At 45.7% G+C, this 18,384-nt stretch overlaps 1 protein-coding gene across 1 annotated transcript; it reads right to left on the bottom strand.

The window, feature by feature from the left end:
- Positions 1-553: 553 nt before the first annotated feature.
- Positions 554-14,009, bottom strand: LOC141990099 (prolactin-releasing peptide receptor-like). The gene is made up of 4 exons (XM_074957068.1): positions 13,757-14,009; positions 6,250-6,357; positions 5,425-5,487; positions 554-1,689 (listed from the first exon to the last, which is right to left on the bottom strand). Exon 4 carries the CDS (start codon positions 1,649-1,651, stop codon positions 554-556), a length of 1,098 nt encoding a protein of 365 aa, XP_074813169.1. The 5' UTR covers positions 1,652-1,689; positions 5,425-5,487; positions 6,250-6,357; positions 13,757-14,009.
- Between the last annotated feature and the right edge of the window lie 4,375 nt (positions 14,010-18,384).

The raw sequence follows: 18,384 nt of genomic DNA, 5'->3' as shown, positions 1-18,384 counted from the left end.
CCTTTAGGCACCAGAAAACAAGTACAATATTAAGCATGCATATTTGTAGGCCATTTCTGAAAATCATGATATTTATAATAAAATAGTTAAATGTATGTTCTTTAATCTTGAGGGCATGTTTACTGGTCTGTTGCAAGAGAGCAAATGGCTGTTTCATATGTAAAGACTTCTTAGCTTTGAATTGAATTAAATCAAAAGGAAATGCCTGCTATTCCCATAGCATCACCCTATACAAAATAAGGACAATGTTAATAAAAACTGTACAGAATTAACTTAAACTTACAGGACTGCCATTTTTGTTCTTGAATTTGCTTGTTTTGACAAAGAGCAGAATACACTTCAGTTGCTCAAATGAGCTCTTTCTATCCCTTCAGACACAAACCCCATCTGTTTGTTTCCCTTGCACTACTGCCAAGTTCTCAGATATCTACATTGTCTTGAAATGACCAATTACCAGTGTAACATAACTTGCACCACAGGCTTTGGTGTGCAATATAACAAACCCAGAATTAAGGTGTATGCCACCTCTGCTGATTTGATCTCCTGTTGTATTTTAGTTAAAAGAAAACCTCCCTTGCAGGGTTAACTTATCGGTGATGCCCATGGGAATATCTGCCAGCGTGGAGCAGGTATTGAGTCGCGAGGCCTTGCGGGACATGATGCTGGACCTCTTTTTGTGATGGCAAAAATAGTTACTAACATGAAATCGGAATTTGTCATGGAGGGAGGCATAGATGAAAGGGTTATAACAGGCAGAGCTCATAGCGATCAAGTGACATGACACTTGAATGACATTCACGTACCTCTTGTCTAAAATGATGAACTCCTCATCTACATCTCTGATGAGGTTCACCACCTGCAGAGGTAGCCAGCAGACAGCAAAGCACATGACTGAAATAATGAGAACCCGGAAGGTCTTTCGTTTTTTATTGGTCCATTTCTCTTGGTTGTGGTAAGCAGCCCCTGGGACATTCCTCTTCCTGAGGCGATAAGAAATGGCACAGTAGGAGATAGAGACTGCAGAAAGTGGGAGCATGTAGGACAAAAGGAGCATTGAGCATGAGTACAGCAGCCTCTCTTTCTCTTGGTGCTTCCAGAATTCTTCACAGATGAACATGTCGTGGCCAGTCTTGTTGAGATCTAGATAATGGGTGTGCATGGATGTAGGCACAGAAACCACAATGGAGAGTAACCAAATGAAGGCCACTATGTAGACACAGGACTTGCGGCTCAGCCTTTTGCGAATGGGGTAAGCAACAACAATATATCGGTCCACTGCAATAGCTGTGAGGGACAGCACAGACACAAATACAGTAGCAGTCTGCATCAAGGTGACAAAGTAACACATGAACATCCCAAAGAGCCAGCCCCGGATCTCAAAGGCATAGGATGCAGTAAGTGGGACGCAGAAAATGCACATGATCAGGTCAGCTGCAGCCAAGTTTCCAATAAGGAAGTTAGTGGTGCTGTGCAGTTTTTTGGTGACAACAATAAGGAGAATAAGGAGCAAGTTGCCGGTGCAAGCCACAGCCACCAGAGTGGTATAGAGGGGAATGAAGAGGGGCTTCAGGTCAAAGAGGAGGTCAAGGCCAGTGAACACAGGGATCGAACTGTTCTTCAAAGAGTTGTTTGGTAGCTGGCCCTGTGCCATGTTGAGTTTCACGTCTGATGACTGTTACTTATCCTTGCCTTAAACAAATTCAAACAGGAAAAGCTTGTTAGTACTAAAAAAAAATGGTGGTTTTGTTTATCAATTTCTGCCACAGGAGGTCAGCTGACTTCAAGGCCCAGATGCTCAGCTGTAGCCCAGGAGCCACCAGGCTGTGGTCCAAAGGAGGCTTACCTTTGTGTTTCCCTGATTCTGGGCTAGCTGCATGCCTGGATGGTCTCCTGGAATATGTTAGAATAGCCCAAATGCTGCTGTGAATTACTTTGGCTGCCAATGGCCCTAAGGGGCTGTTATGGCACCAAGGATTCACCAAAGTGCAGGGAAGCCCCAGCCACGCACCTTTGCCTCTGGCTTCAGGGGTCTGGGTGGAATGGGAGTCACCACAGCACAGGAGGATTCCCCCACACTGGGATGATCCTTCCAATGCTGGCTACATCATCTTTAGGGTTCCTTTATGCTGCTGGTGCAGTGCCAAGCAGCTAGAACCTGGAAAAAGAGACAGGTTCCAAGTGTGTATCTTACCTATTCCCTTCTACTCACTTCCAACTAGGGCATATGCCTAAGAGGCTCTTTCCACCTATGGAAGTGAGCCAGTCTGAGCTGCTGCTCATAAGATTTTCATCTCTCGGTGTACTTGGGGTTTCCATTTGATCTATATATCCACCCTACTTATTGTTTGCTGCATTGCCACAGCACCCAGGGGCTCCAGGTGCATTGCACTAGGCACTGTACAAACATGTAACAAACAGGATGGTCCCTGCCCCAAAGAGCTACAACCCAAGAACTTGACTCTCATGGCCCTCATTCCAAATAGAAATAGCTCAGTCCCTCACTAGCTCTAATGTATTTATCCTCACCTTGTGAGGTAGGGAGGTGCTATTATTATCTCCATTGTACAGTTGGGGAATTGAAGCACAAAGGGGCTAAGTGACTTGCCCAGGGTCCTGCAGGAAGTCTGGCAAAGCCGAGAACTGAACCAGGTCTACCACATCCTTGGCTAGCGTTCTAACCACATGACCATCCTTCCTTATCCTGGGTGGTGCAAAGGACCCTTAAATTAAGTGTTGCACTGCCTCAGTGATGTAAATGAAAATCAGGCTCCAGGTATTTCAAATGTTAACTGCACCTGATTGGCCAGGGAGTGGTACTTAGCCATGTGACTGAGACAATGAACATACCACCCTCACAGCCCACTAGAGGGTGAGAAAGAGCAGTCCAAAATATTACTCCTATCTTGCTTTTCTCTCAAGCCCATGTTTTCCATGTGGCGAGGCAATGTACTATAAACTGTGCCACTGGCTGGCTTTGAAGACAGTAGCTGTCATTTTAAAAATTGTTCAAAGAGGAAAGACAAAGATTAACACTGGAAAGGACAAAGAACTTGAAATAATTGTCAAAACAGTTAAATATGACCGGTCATTTCATGCTAAATCTCTGAACATAATCCAGTTTGTCACTACTGTTTCACTCAGAGCAGCTCGTTATACTTTTGTCACTCAGACAGTTTGGCAGTCATTCAGAGAGTCAGATCTCTAGAGCAGTGGTTCTCAAGCAGAAGTACATCAACTCAACTAGATATTTGCCTAGTTTTACAACAGGCTACATGAAAAGCACTGGAGAAGTCAGTACAAACTAAAATTTCATGCAATCACTTGTTTATACTGCTCTATATACTATATAAGTGTTTCTCAACCTGGAGGGGGGGGTCACGATTTATTTTTTTAATTATATGGTAAAAGTGAGAAAGTAAGCATTTTTTCAGTAATAGTGCGCAGTGGCACTTGTATTTGTATGTTTGATTTTGTAAGTGAGTAGTTTTTAAGGGAGGTGAAACCGTGGGCAACCGGTGACCCAGCCATTGGGGGAGGCTAGCTCCCAGCCCCACCACTTGTGCCAAGGCCCCTCCTCTCCCCTTTTGCCCCCCCCCCCGCTGCCCTCCCTCTCCCACAGGAGCTCAGAGCACTCCCACCACGGCCCCAGCACTGGGTGGCCAGGGGGCGATGCCCCAGCCCCAGTGCTCTGGGTGGTGCAGCCAGCCCTGGTGCTCCAGATGGCGGCATTCCCAGTCCTGGTGCTCCGGGTAGCCAGGCGGGGTGGCAAACCCCAGTGCTCCAGGTGGCGTGGCCCCAGCACCAGCCCCTGACTCCCTGTGGGAGGCAGGGCAGCCAGCCTGGGCCAGCCAAGGCAGAGCACTGGGAACTGCAGGAGGGGGCCTGGCCTGGGGGCGGAGCATGGACGGGGCTACACTAGGCTGTTTGGGAAGGCACAGCCTGTGATACCCACTGCCTATGGGTGAAACTTGGGGGTACTCAAGACAAACCAGCCTCCTGAAAGGGGTACAGTAGTCTAGAAAGGTTGAGAACCACTGCTCTAGAGTTGTATTTTACTGTCTCCTCTCCCAGTTCTACTCCCCTATACCCAATCTTCCTCTCTAATCCAGCCTGTCTCCCTCGGTCCTGTCTCTTCATTTCAGTTGCCTCTGACATCATTTTAATAACCTACCACCATTTCAAGCTCAACATGGTGGAAAACAGAACTTCTCATCTTTCTTCCCAATCCCTTTCCACTGTCCTCTTCATCTTGCAGTCATGTAAGCTTGTCATCAATTCTTCTCTCTTCTTCTCCACCCATAGCCAGATTCTCACTAAATCCTACTGCTTCTTCCTTGACAGTATCTCTAAAATGTGTCCTTTCCTCTCCATCCCATCCACTAAGCTCCTTGTCTAAACCTTGGGAATCTTACCCTTTGACTACAGCAACCTCCTCCTTTCTGGCCTCTTTGCTTCTCAAATTGCTTCTGTTAAGATCATCTTCCTCTCCCACTACTTAGAACATAGGGCCTGATTCTCCCTGGCCCTACACCTTGCACAGTAATCTACACCAGTGCAAAGTGCCTGTGAAATGTTACCATTCTGCATTGGTGGTGATGTTTTGCACTCACTGTGCACTAACATGAACTCTTGTACAAGGTGAAGGGCAATGGAGAATCAGACTCCATGTCACTCCCCTCTGGAAATCTCTACAATGGCTTCCCCTTGTCTTTCTTGTGAAGTTCAAGTTTTTCATCCTCCCTTTCCAGGCTTTGAATAGCTCTGTCCCCTTCTCCTATGTACCAGTTATATCAATTAGTTAAGTACCCTTTTATTTTACAGTGTACATATACTTTTGGGTTTGATGATAAATACCTATTTTTTCTTTAGAGAAATCTTTTCTCTTAAGAGATGGGAATAATACTGGCCTTTTTGTAAAGCTTGAGGAGCTCATTCTGATCTCACACTGGAGTCAATCAGGAGTAATTCAATTGAAGCTAATGGAAGTACAGCGGTGTTTAAACTGGTGTGAAATCATAATCAAATCCTGAGACTTTTAGAGTAGGAGAAAGAGAATTGCTACAGAACTGTGGGGGCATATTCTACCCTGAGACTTATACACACAGCTTGCTGTGCATTGAGATGAAAATATACCTCATTCATCCAATGAAAATACAATAAATGTTGCTCTGGAAGGATTGGGGTGTGTATAAGCAGGTATTAGTGACTTTCATCACGGTCCTTCCAGTGTTCAAAAACACTGTCTCTAGAAATATAACTAAGTCAATGCTAGTCCAGGAGATGGAGGCTCTAATGTCACACTCTTAAGAGATTTTTTGTCATGAGAGGAGCACTGGCACCAGCTCAGCACTGGCTCAGAAAATGATCTGTGATCAGTTCATTACTTACATAAGGGAGGAAGGAGATTTTCTTTCACTTACTTACATTTCGAACATATCACACTAAAACTGGAAATTCTACTGGTCTTTTGTCGTGGTCCATGTTGACCTGTGTAAACACAAATCAGAGTTTAAATATAGCTCAGGGTTACAAACGATTTTGATTTGAATGTAACTAATATGATGTTTAATTCACAGTTTTCTTCACCAAAAAAAGATCCCTTTTGGTTGCAGTTAATGGTATGGTTATTTTAGTATCTATTTTGTAGTAATGCTCTATAAAATAAAATCAGCAGAAGTGGAGGAATGGGTACATTCATGTATGTGTCCGTCCCACTTACATCTCAGTCATTCGTGTATTTCTCGTTTTATTATGTGTTGCTGTGGATATCGCATTTAGTCATGTATATCTCACACAGCGAATAAGCTTGTGCTCCTGTATAGCTCATTCAATCATGTATACCCTCAAGGAAAAGTATCATACAATGTAATAGCGATAAAACTGATAAGGTTCTGTAGAAACGTGATAGGATTTTACAAAAATTACTCCAAAAAGCTAATAGAAAAATGAATCCTTTTAATAGGTTTTTTTAAATCATCCCATAGAATTCTATAACAGGAATATTATTCTATATTCAAGTCCACAAATGTTCCCAAAAAACCTATAAAATTATTAAATTCAAGAGGACTTTTCCATAAGAATATGTCTTCCCTTTACATATCATTACATTACCTCTGTATCATTACCCTTGGTAGATTATCTTCTCTACAGGTTCTTCTCATGGACTACTGCTTCTCCAATGCTTTCATCCTTAATGATTCATACGCAGTCCAGTCTTTTAGCAAGTAGCAATAAATGGGATGCTCTCACCTTTGACAGTTATGGATGCCTTTCATCCTCTCTATGTTATATGGATCTGGCACCTTAGGGGCATCAATTGTACAAAGCTTCAGGGACAAGAAATTGTGAAAGTGGAACCTATGAAGAAAAAGATGCATAAGCAACTCTCTCCCTTCATGGCACGTATCTCACTAAATAAAACAGGCACTCAGCTAGGGCAAGAAGACAACCCATGCTTTAATTTCAGTAAGACCCTTCCACTCCATAAATAAAACTAAGAGGGGAATGGTTTAGTAAATTTGTGGAAATAAACTACACTAATATAGGTGTATTTATACCTGGTGGTTTCAATGGTGTCACTAGATCTGTGTGTACACTCGGGAATAGCCTTGATTTACCAGTCAGTAGCCAGTGTAGCTGCACTGCTTCTGACCCCTAATTGTTAATAAAGGCAAACTGAGGTTTGCACCAGCTGAGGTTTGCACTAGGGTTTATCCCTGCTTCAGGCACATCCTTGCCTGTGCTTAGGGGTTGGGATCGGTGCAACTACACTATAGTACAGACAAGGCGTAGGCTGGGAATTTTATATTTTGAATGTGTGTGCTATCATTCCAATTTTCATGCAATGTGTTACTCAGTTATTTCTATTGTGTACTGAGTGACTCTTTTTGTACAATATTTAAGTGTTCAGGTTGGATGGCTTTAACTCTGTTTTTTTTTTTCTTTTCCGACGTAAAGCCAATTATTCCGCCACTGAGGATTGCTTAACATTTCCCACGGGCTTAATGTTGTTACATCTCACCTGATATTAGATTGCAAGAAAGATTGTATTATCATCTCAATGAGATAGTTGAAGGCCCAGAGTTTTAAAGGTATTTAGGCGTTGCTTCACTCAGCATTATGAGGTCTAACTGACCTAGGAGCCTAAGTCTCATTTTCAGGAGTAACATCCCCAGAAGTAAGATCCTCAAAGCCCACCCAGCTTTGGCCCCTCCATCATGATGGGAGGGTGGCAGGGCCAAAATTAACAAGTGCCATTGTGACTTGGTGCACAAAGTGGGTGTGGGGAGTTGCTGTGTTGGCACATGGGTGGGTTGCAGTCACCGTGTCGCATATGAGGGTCACAACACCTCTCACATTTGGTCCTGTGGCCTCTTCGTCATGATGGAGGGGCGGTGGGGTCAAAATTGCAAGAGTGGTGTTGCAATCTGGCATGGGGGGGAGCACTACTCAGTTTTGGTCCTGTCTCACTCCCCCATCATTTAGCAATGCTGCAATCCCCCAACTCCCCTATGCACTAGATCGCAATGCCACTCAATTGTAGCCCCACAGACCCTCCATCATGATGGAAGACAGCAGAGCCAAAACTGAGCAGTTCTACCACACGCCTTGGAATCTATCAATCTGTGAAATGAAGAATTTACATACTTGAGTGTTTAGTAGGTCTGCTCTGGAGATGAGGGAGTGGTCTAATCTGGGAGAAACATTTGTGTACAAAAGGGGAAAAAAGCTGTAGGGCCTGATTCTTTGTAGCAATCTGCCTCTTGTGCACTGCAGAAACAGAAAGTTAATGCAGATGGTCCCATGGGAATATCAGAAAGCAGAGAGCCTCCCTAGCTGGCATAAGGTATGTGGAAGAGGAGCGGGGGGGGGGGGGGGAGGAGACATGGCTAGAGAACATTGTGTTCCAGCTATTCTCTGCTCCCCACAGGCTATTAGAGGCTATGAAAAGCAGAGCAAGACAGAGCAACCCTGAAGGAAACAAAGCTGATATCAAACCCTTTCTGAATCTAATCTCCTGTGATAACTGGGTTGTAATGGATCCCCTGGCTTGGTAATAGTTGGGTGGTAGATGGGGCCTTAGTGGTTTGCTTTCCTATTTTGGCTACCTCAGGGGTCTGAATAAGGACAAGGTGGAGCATGATGTTAAGGCCATCCTCTGAGGCAGATAATGTCTGTCTGTCCCTCCTATGGCACCAAGTCTCCATGCCGCCATCCTGATGTGTTTCTTTTTCAATCAGGTTTTCTCTCTCAGATGGAGAATGGGACTCCCAATCTCCCCGGTGTGGCTAAAGCTGACTAGATAGTAAGTCAGGCAAGAGTTTTGTCCCAGAGTGTGGAAAAGGGGATGGCCATGCTGGGTATAGTTAGCGCATTTAATGCCTCTCTCGTACAGCTGCAGCCTTATGAAGCCAAAGGGGGTCTAGAGCTTTTGAACCTCAGTGGAGTAATTATGGTCTATAAATGTTTTTCTTGCCACCAGTCCTTTTCTCCAAGCTGTCTAGCTTCACATGGAGATGTCTAGAAGTGCTAATACAAGGGAGGGGAGGGGCTGTATGATAACCCCCCAACAAACTATCCTGGTCATAAAAATCCTCTATCACCAAACATAGAAAGTGTAGCAAATGCCACCCAAACCGCAAGACAAGAATGAGGGGGCTGTCACCCTTCGAGCTAAAAGAGAGATTTTCTGAAGCATTATAAAAATAACTGTAAAATGCATTTACTCAGTATTTGTTAAGCATAAATTTTAACTGCCTAAACAACGTGTAAATATTTGAGAGAAATGCTAAGGACAGTTTGCTTGAGAAATGTTAAACATGCAGTTTGATTTGGCAGAGAGAGTTATTGAATGAGTGCTCATTGCACTCTTTGGCTGTGTCTACACTAGTTCAGAAGGTGTTTGATCATGACCAGCTAACATGTCTATAAAGAAGTTTAACTCTGCCTACAGTAGCTGCTAAGTAATATCTAAAACATCTTATTTTAAAAAGTGTAACCTAACACTTTAAAAAAAACAAAAACTTCTAGTCAAGTCTAGGTAGGACCTTTCTATGTTTGGTCCACAATTGATGGTAGGCCTAGGATCTTTTCAGCAAGAGTGAATGAAGCTGAACATATTTTGTTTTCCACCTCTTCCCGGAATTCAGTAGATACAGGCATGCCTTATATACAGATGTTGCTCCAGCATGACCTGGTCTCCAAATCATCACATTTTCCCTCAATTCTTTTCCCCTCTGAGAACAATCGAGTTCTTTGTCTCTTTGAATACCTCAGTCCTTTTCCTTGCAATGCACTGCTCTGCTTCTTCTCTGCAGGGATGAAGGCATTTTTGGTTTTTATTTTTGAGAAAGTATTCAACCTTTGGGCTTCCCAGCCACTTTCTGCTTGAAGGAGTGCACGAGCCAACTAGGGGGGGAGCTTTTCTTGACCTGCTGATCACAAACAGGGAAGAATTAGTGGGGGAAGCAAAAGTGGATGGGAATCTGGGAGGCAGTGACCATGAGATGGTCGAGTTCAGGATCCTGACACAGGGAAGAAAGGTAAGCAGCAGGATACGGACCCTGGACTTCAGGAAAGCAGACTTCGACTCCCTCAGGGAGCGGATGGGTAGGATCCCCTGGGGGACTAACATGAAGGGGAAAGGAGTCCAGGAGAGCTGGCTGTATTTCAAGGAATCCCTGTTGAGGTTACAGGGACAAACCATCCCGATGAGTCGAAAGAATAGTAAATATGGCAGGCGACCAGCTTGGCTTAATGGTGAAATCCTAGCAGATCTTAAACATAAAAAAGAAGCTCACAAGAAGTGGAAGGTTGGACATATGACCAGGGAAGAGTATAAAAATATTGCTCGGGCATGTAGGAATGAAATCAGGAGGGCCAAATCGCACCTGGAGCTGCAACTAGCAAGAGATGTCAAGAGTAACAAGAAGGGTTTCTTCAGGTATGTTGGCAACAAGAAGAAAGCCAAGGAAAGTGTGGGCCCCTTACTGAATGAGGGAGGCAACCTAGTGACAGAGGATGTGGAAAAAGCTAATGTGCTCAATGCTTTTTTTGCCTCTGTCTTCACTAACAAGGACAGCTCCCAGACTGCTGCGCTGGGCATCGCAACATGGGGAGTAGATGGCCAGCCCTCTGTGGAGAAAGAGGTGGTTAGGGACTATTTAGAAAAGCTGGACGTGCAGAAGTCCATGGGGCCGGACGAGTTGCATCTGAGAGTGCTAAAGGAATTGGCGGATGTGATTGCAGAGCCATTGGCCATTATCTTTGAAAACTCGTGGCGAACGGGGGAAGTCCCAGATGACTGGAAAAAGGCTAATGTAGTGCCAATCTTTAAAAAAGGGAAGAAGGAGGATTCTGGGAACTACAGGCCAGTCAGCCTCACCTCAGTCCCCGGAAAAATCATGGAGCAGGTCCTCAAGGAATCAATCCTGAAGCACTTACACGAGAGGAAAGTGATCAGGAACAGTCAGCATGGATTCACCAAGGGAAGGTCATGCCTGATTAATCTAATCGCCTTCTATGATGAGATTACTGATTCTGTGGATGAAGGGAAAGCAGTGGATGTATTGTTTCTTGACTTTAGCAAAGCTTTTGACATGGTCTCCCACAGTATTCTTGTCAGCAAGTTAAAGAAGTATGGGCTGGATGAATGTACTATAAGGTGGGTAGAAAGTTGGCTAGATTGTCGGGCTCAACGGGTAGTGATCTATGGCTCCATGTCTAGTTGGCAGCCGGTGTCAAGTGGAGTGCCCCAGGGGTCGTCCTGGGGCCGGTTTTGTTCAATATCTTCATAAATGATCTGGAGGATGGTGTGGATTGCACTCTCAGCAAATTTGCGGATGATACTAAACTGGGAGGAGTGGTAGATACGCTGGAGGGCAGAGATAGGATACAGAGGGACCTAGACAAATTGGAGGATTGGACCAAAAGAAACCTGATGAGGTTCAATAAGGATAAGTGCAGGGTCCTGCACTTAGGACGGAAGAACCCAATGCACAGCTACAGACTAGGGACCGAATGGCTAGGCAGCAGTTCTGCGGAAAAGGACCTAGAGGTTACAGTGGACGAGAAGCTGGATATGAGTCAGCAGTGTGCCCTTGTTGCCAAGAAGGCCAATGGCATTTTGGGATGTATAAGTAGGGGCATAGCGAGCAGATCGAGGGACGTCATCGTTCCCCTCTATTCGACATTGGTGAGGCCTCATCTGGAGTACTGTGTCCAGTTTTGGGCTCCACACTACAAGAAGGGTGTGGATAAATTGGAGAGAGTCCAGCGAAGGGCAACAAAAATGATTAGGGGTCTGGAACACATGACTTATGAGGAGAGGCTGAGGGAACTGGGATTGTTTAGTCTGCAGAAGAGAAGAATGAGGGGGGATTTGATAGCTGCTTTCAACTACCTGAGAGGTGGTTCCAGAGAGGATGGTTCTAGACTATTCTCAGTGGTAGAAGAGGACAGGACAAGGAGTAATGGTCTCAAGTTGCAGTGGGGGAGGTTTAGGTTGGATATTAGGAAAAACTTTTTCACCAGGAGGGTGGTGAAACACTGGAATGCGTTACCTAGGGAGGTGGTAGAATCTCCTTCCTTGGAAGTTTTTAAGGTCAGGCTTGACAAAGCCTTGGCTGGGATGATTTGATTGGGGATTGGTCCTGCTTTGAGCAGGGGGTTGGACTAGATGACCTCCTGAGGTCCCTTCCAACCCTGATATTCTATGATTCTATGATCTTTGCATGCGTGCATTTCCACCTCTTTGATCAGCCCTAGGAGGCCAGAGAGTGGCTCATAGACACAGCTGTGGATGGGGAGGAGGAGCTGCCAGGTTGGCTTCTGCCTGGCAGAGTGTTTATCTGCAGCAGAGTTTTGGTTTTGTTAACATTCCTATTTTCCTGTTGCCCAAGAACAAAGGGATCGCTCTGACTGAACTCTCAGTAAGCCAAGAGAGGCCACATCCAGCGCTTTGTTTCATCGGGCTCTGATATCTGATGCTGCTGTTGTCTTTAGTTCTCTCCTGGCTTCCTTATTAGAAGGGTTTTGTAAACCAATCTAGTAACTCCAGGGATGTGGTATAATGAAATAACTTCATTTAAGGAAGTAGAGGCAGGTAGTTGCACCTGGTCCCATGAAACACCCAGTGTGTGGATGGGTCTTTTCACTGTGGTTAGATTATTCTCTTGGTACAACACTGTGCATTGGTGGCTAGGCTATATCTCACAAAGGGAGGCCAGTATGGAAGTGCTATAATTCCAATCTGGGTTGAGTCACCTTATTGATTGGGCTCCTGCCATGTTCATTAATATTATTTATTATTTATATTCCCAAAGCAGCTAGGAGCCCCAGTCATGGACCAGGACCCCATTTGTGCTAGGTGCTGTACAAACAGAACAGAAAAATGGTCCCTGCACCCAAAGAGTTTGCAGCCTAAATACATTGTAATATTTAATTCAACCCAACCCCTTTACTCCAGGATGGAGATCAGCTTGGTGCAACCATTGAGGAGTCTGGATTTCTCAGAGTCCAGCTGGGAACCTCAGGTATTTCCTGGGTCTAATGACTCAATTATGTCAGCTCACACCATACTGTTCCCCTCTGCCATAACTCCACATGGGACCGCAAGGCAGAATAGAATTAAATATCCAGTCACCCATGCCAGGGTGTAAGAGAACAGCCGGGGCTAGGAACTGCAATTTTCTTTTCCACTAGTGTCCTTTCCCCCTGCTTAAACAATTGCTTTGAAGGCTCTCCAAATGGTAGAGACCAAAAAACAGGCCTGGGGAGGAGATTTTTTTTTTTTAAAAAAGAGTACCCAAGAGTGCTCGCGGGAGACAACCAGCAGCCACGCTTGATGCAGATCGCTTCTGCACGAGCCCTAAGGTCTAGGCTTCTGCGTAACTAATTCTGAGTTTAGCCAGCCAACAAAGTGCAGTAGGGAACCTAATTTAAGCTTAGTTAATGAATTCGGATTAAAAACATAGCAGACTGTCCCGCATTAAAGACCGTGTAAATGGGTGTTTATAGTATGGAGATTTTTAAAAGTCACTCACTCCTGTGGAAATTGCTTAAAACAGTTTTGCCTCTGTTTTAGGGGGAAATCTCTCTGTGCGTGCTGCGGAATTACGAGAGCAGAGTGTGGAAACTGGTGTACGGGACAGACGAGCCTGAAGCCTGGTGTCCACTTTTATAAGAAGAACTTTCTTGACGGAGGAGTCGAACCATCTGCTGCTAGCACTAATTAAAAGGGGAGTTTTCTCCTTCAAGCCCCAGCTTTGGTTATTTCAGAGCTTTCGTGAAAATACTGTATTCCTCACTCCTCGCCTGGCATCCCGGCGGGCTCGTGTTGGCTGCCTAAGGGCTGGGGCACACGCATCTCGCTCCTGAGCTTGTCTCTTGGAGCGAAATAAAGCAAGCGCCGCCTAGCTCCCTGGCTCCCGTTACAGAATGGTGCTGCTCTTAAGTTGTTTCCAAGGGGCAGTGAGCCAAGAGCTCTGCAAACAGGTGCACCCGGGAACCTATAGATGGCAGAAAGCGAGAGCTCGCCGTTGGTGGAGTCACGAGAGACTCATGCCAATCTGGAAGGCAAAATGAAGCAGCAATTCGGAGAGCCGAGGGCCACCGGAGCCTTTAAATGTAAGGAGCTGTGGAAAAGGTCGACAGCCGTTCCGCGGGGGAGGGCGAGGACCCTTTACAGCCTGGGGTAATGTAAAGCAAACTGGAGAGTAACCCTGCACCCTAACATTCAATGCACTGTGCCACTTACTGAATCAAGCCGCCGGCTCGTCCCAGGTCCTCTCGTTGCGTTGGTGTTCGCGGCCCACCTGCGAGGAGAGGGGGAGAAGTTTGCACAGCGGAGCTCCGCTGGAGGGGCTGCTGCCGCACGGCAGAGAGCTGCGAAAGCCAGTCGGGGAGAGCCGGCAACTAGCTTCAGACCCCGCCTTTGGACAAACTTCGCCCGGGGAGGTGGGTCTTGCAGACACAAGCTAGGGGGTGACTCGTGACTGAAAAGCGTCTCCATTCCCAAGGGGCTGGGGATCCACGGGGGTGCTGCAAAGTACCCCCCCCCCAGCCTCCGAGGTAGGGCGGCTGGGGCTGTGTGGGGAAAGGTGACAGTTTAACAGAGCGGTTTCAATAGCTGGAGCCTGTCACCTCCACAGCAGAGTGGAGAGCCCGCGGGCTCACCTGCGATGGGAGCTGCTGCCCATCCCCCACCCTGGTCCTTCCCCACTTCAAGCCGAGATCTCGCTGGGGTCTGGGTGAGGTGCTGGGACTCAAACGCCCGCACCTCGCCGGGAGCTGTCCCTTCTCCGCGGTACTGAATCCGACGGCTCGCTCGCTCTACCCCGTCTCTAACCAAGGGAGCAGCCGCCGCCTCCTTCTCGGGGGACCTGCTCTCTGCTCTCCCTCCCCGCAAAGACACTATTTCCTTCCCCCTTGATGCTGAAGGAGGGAGTCGGTGACGGCCAGAGGGAAACTCCCCTGGCAGCAGAACCTGTTCAGAGCGCCCAAAGCAGCCCAGCTATGGCTGGTGCCCCGCGGACACCCAGCTCTCCACTCCCATGCAGAGCCAGTGAGCCGGTCCCCGTAGATGTCGCTTTGTATTCTCTTAGCAGGAGGCTTCTCTTGCTGCTTTCAGCGAATTCCCCAGAAACGTATCTGCAATTGGTGGGAAAGAATGGGGGACCGGTGGGGTGGGGGAGGAGGAGGGGGGGATACGGTCGCACATTAGCCCTTGTTGCTGGAGAAAACTTCAGAACTTACCCACAGCTGGTTTCCAGCCCAAGGACCTGTAGATCACTGGGGACGCGGCGAGTCGTCTGGAAACCCCACGCTGTTCATTGGGAGTATAGGGCCGAGAAGCTGTTGTTCCAATTGCCACGGAGCAGATCTCTGGTGGCGCCTGGTGATCAGGTCTCGAAGGTGGGCTTGTTTGTTTTCAGAGAGCCAGAAACTGCCCCTGAGAAAGGCAACTCTTCTTTGCGGGGCTTTGACCCTCTCCCCCCTGATTAGGCACAGAGCTCGTGAACAGTTTGCCATCACAGGGGCATTTCTCGGAACTCGGAAGTAGAGACTCGCTTTGCGTATTCAGCCATAGCTCTCCCAATGGACACTGAAGACCTGACCTTCTTTCAGAAGTGGGTGATGGGAGTGACTCCAATCCCAGTAAATGTCTTCTTGGGTCGTAGCAGCACAGCAGGGCAGAAACAGCTAGATGTGGGTGGCCTTGCATCCGACAGAGAACTCCCCAAACACTGAGAGTTCCAGAAGGAAGATGGGACGTAAAGAAAACTACGCAGGTGGAGTTCCCAGCCTGCAGTGAAAAGAATCTACACACACTGGGCTGAACCTTCGCTGCAGCTGAGCTCCACTTTGCTCAACTGGTGCGGGGGAAAGGTAGGTCGGCTTCAGATTCCAGCACAATTTCAGCACCCTCAGAACTTCTTTAACTAGGACTGGCTGGCAACAGCTTCACAGAGCCACTCCACCTCTTGGGGCTCATCAGAGCAGAGACGCACTCTTGGCACTGCCTCTGATAGGGCCCCTGCACTGGACCCAGCTCCTAGAGGTAGATCTGGTTTTGCTGGTTTCTATGCTACCAGGGAATTCCCCTGCACTAGGGAAAACTCCAGTCACATAGTAGAGCTGGCTCCCCACCTGCTTCCCATTGAGAGAACAGTGCAAAGCTAGTGGGGGGGGGGGCAGGGGGTATTCAGGATATGGCCCATTGTATTCAACAAAACTTAGTCTTCCTAGGTTTTGTTTTTTATTGGTAATTCTACTAACAATAATAAAAACATAAAGCAGGCCTACGTTTTCTTCCTGAGTTTGGCTGTTCATAGGGTTTTCATGTAGCAACTTCATCATACACCCCAATTCCCTCTGCCGACAGACCAATTTGCACCTCAATTTATATCCAGGGTGGATTTAACAAGCCAGATGTGTCACACTGAGTCAACAAGAATAGGTCACCATCTCCCTACAGGGTTCCACCACCTGCTAATAACATAAGCATCCTCCCATCCTGCTGCAAAATCAAGCACATGCACAGCAGATGCTAAAGGCCTGATTCTGATTTCATTTGCACAGGTTTTACAGAGGTGTAACTCTAATGATTTTGGTGGAATTACTCCTGGTTTATACCAGCATAAATGAGAGCTGAACCAGGCCCTGAATTTCACTGGAGATGTATCTGCTTCCATCATAATTTCCTCTGAGATTTGGGTCCTAATTCTTTTTTTCAAAGATGCCCCAGGATAACTCTAATCTCAGAAAGAAAAGGAGTACTTGTGGCACCTTAGAGACTAACCAATTTATTTGAGCATAAACTTTCGTGAGCTACAGCTCACTTCATTGGATGCATCGTAGCTCACGAAAGGTTATGCTCAAATAAATTGGTTAGTCTCTAAGGTGCCACAAGTACTCCTTTTTCTTTTTGCGAATACAGACTAACACGGCTGCTACTCTGAAATCTAATCTCAGAATGAATTAAACAAGATAACTGAAGTATCTCAGAAGTGGCTTCATGTAGAAATGCAGCAGAAATTTGTATGAGAAATTCTTTCCACTTGTGATTCTACTGATGAATGGACCTTTTATGTTCCAATTTCAGTACAGATTTTTTTTTTTACTTCTTTAATATGATTCAACTTTAAATAAATGGATGAGAGAAAAGCTTTGCTACTGGGCTCTTCTTTTACATGGGTGCTTTGTGTGAGGCAGGTGCTTTTCCAATACAAAGTATATTTAGGACACACAAGATTTTAGTGTTGTATAGTACCCTGTTCTGTCATGATTGTTCTCTCCTGTATCTGACTTTAAATACACATTACAAATAATGTAAATGAGTGTAGGAAAAAAACTCAGCATGCCGCCTGTTCTCAGAATGAATGTTGCTTGTTTTGGGGGGGTGGGGTTGTGTTTAATTGTCCAGTGAAAACTGTGGCCCTGATACTACAATGAGAATTGGATAGGTAGATGACAACTTCATTGATTTCAGGATCAGGGCCTGTAATTTGTAATGACACTCTGCTATATGTTTCTGATCAATTGATACTTAAGGGCATTTGATTTGGAGCATCCTGAATGGTGATTAGAGCTGGGCAAAATATTTGCAGTGACTTCTTCTGTTGCTGAAATTTGCTGTTTTCAAGTTCACAAAACTTTCACAAAATTTGGAGTCATCGTATGATTGTCAAATTAAATTTCACACACTTTTTATGGCTGCAAATTTTACAGTGAATTTTCCTGTTATTTTTTCAAAGTTTTGTGATTATTTTCATTGGTCATGTAAGTGACATGGTTTGGGTTCTGCTTCCCTGATTGGCTATGTCCATGTGGTTAGGAGGGTTAACAGAAGCCATTTTGATCCATTTTCTCAGGGGGAATGGCTGCATTTTGTACATGCTGCCTAAGCCAGGCAGAAAAAAACTTGATAGCAGCAGGGAGCAGCTCAATGCACTGCTCCCTACTGCAGTGCTGCTGTTGCCAAACTAGAAATTCCCACTCACTTACACTGGGAGTGTTGTTTTATACCCTCTTTGCCCAGACGTAAATAACTACTCAAGGTTCAAGGCAAGGAACAATCAAGCCTGCTGTCTAGTAAACACAACAATTACTGGACCTCATGCTGCTGCCCTTGGTGCAAATGGCAAATTTCTAACTGATATCAATGGGAGCAGGATCAGCCCCCTTGAGTGTAGTTCTCTGTATGTCTGGTTTTGGAAATAAACAATGTATAAAATAACTTTAGTTTATGAGAAAACTAGTGCTGAGTAACTAAGGGGTTGTAAAACTCTTTATCACACCACAGACACTTTCAGCCTCTTTACCTAATGCCCTTTGTCCTTTGCTTTTACACCTTCATGTTTTCTTTAGGAAAAAATGGGTTCTAAAATGTCCACTAGAAATATTTCAAAAGTGCACTCCATTCTTGTACTTTTCCTTCCTTCTGTACCAGTGGCAGTTCTCAAAGAGAGGAACATGGGGTGCTTTGCGCTTGCATTGCACATGTAACATCTGATCTTTTATAAATATTTTAAACTGTTGGCTAGGATTTGAAATACCAAATGGAAATTTTATTCTTTTGATTGACTCAGCCCACAGTCATTTACCATTTTCCTTTAAAAAATGAATTGATTGCTCATGAAAGGAGCCAGGCTCGCAAGTCCCAGGGCTCAATCCTGCAAGGATCAAGTACTTTAGGTCAATACAGCAACAACAACAACAAAACGGAGGGGGGGGAGATTTAAAGTTAAGAACATGAGTAGTCCCACTGAAATCAGTAGGACTATTCATGTGATTTAAATTAAGCATATGCTGAAATGTTTTGCTGGATTGGGCTGTAGTGCTCAGTATTTTGCAGGATCCAGCTGCTGGAGACTGAATTCCTTT

Source organism: Natator depressus, chromosome 6 (assembly GCF_965152275.1).
Source record: "Natator depressus isolate rNatDep1 chromosome 6, rNatDep2.hap1, whole genome shotgun sequence".
NCBI classification, from domain to species: Eukaryota; Metazoa; Chordata; order Testudines; family Cheloniidae; genus Natator; species Natator depressus.
Note: the sequence above shows the minus strand (reverse complement) of the source record. Positions and strands in the feature narration are given on the sequence as shown.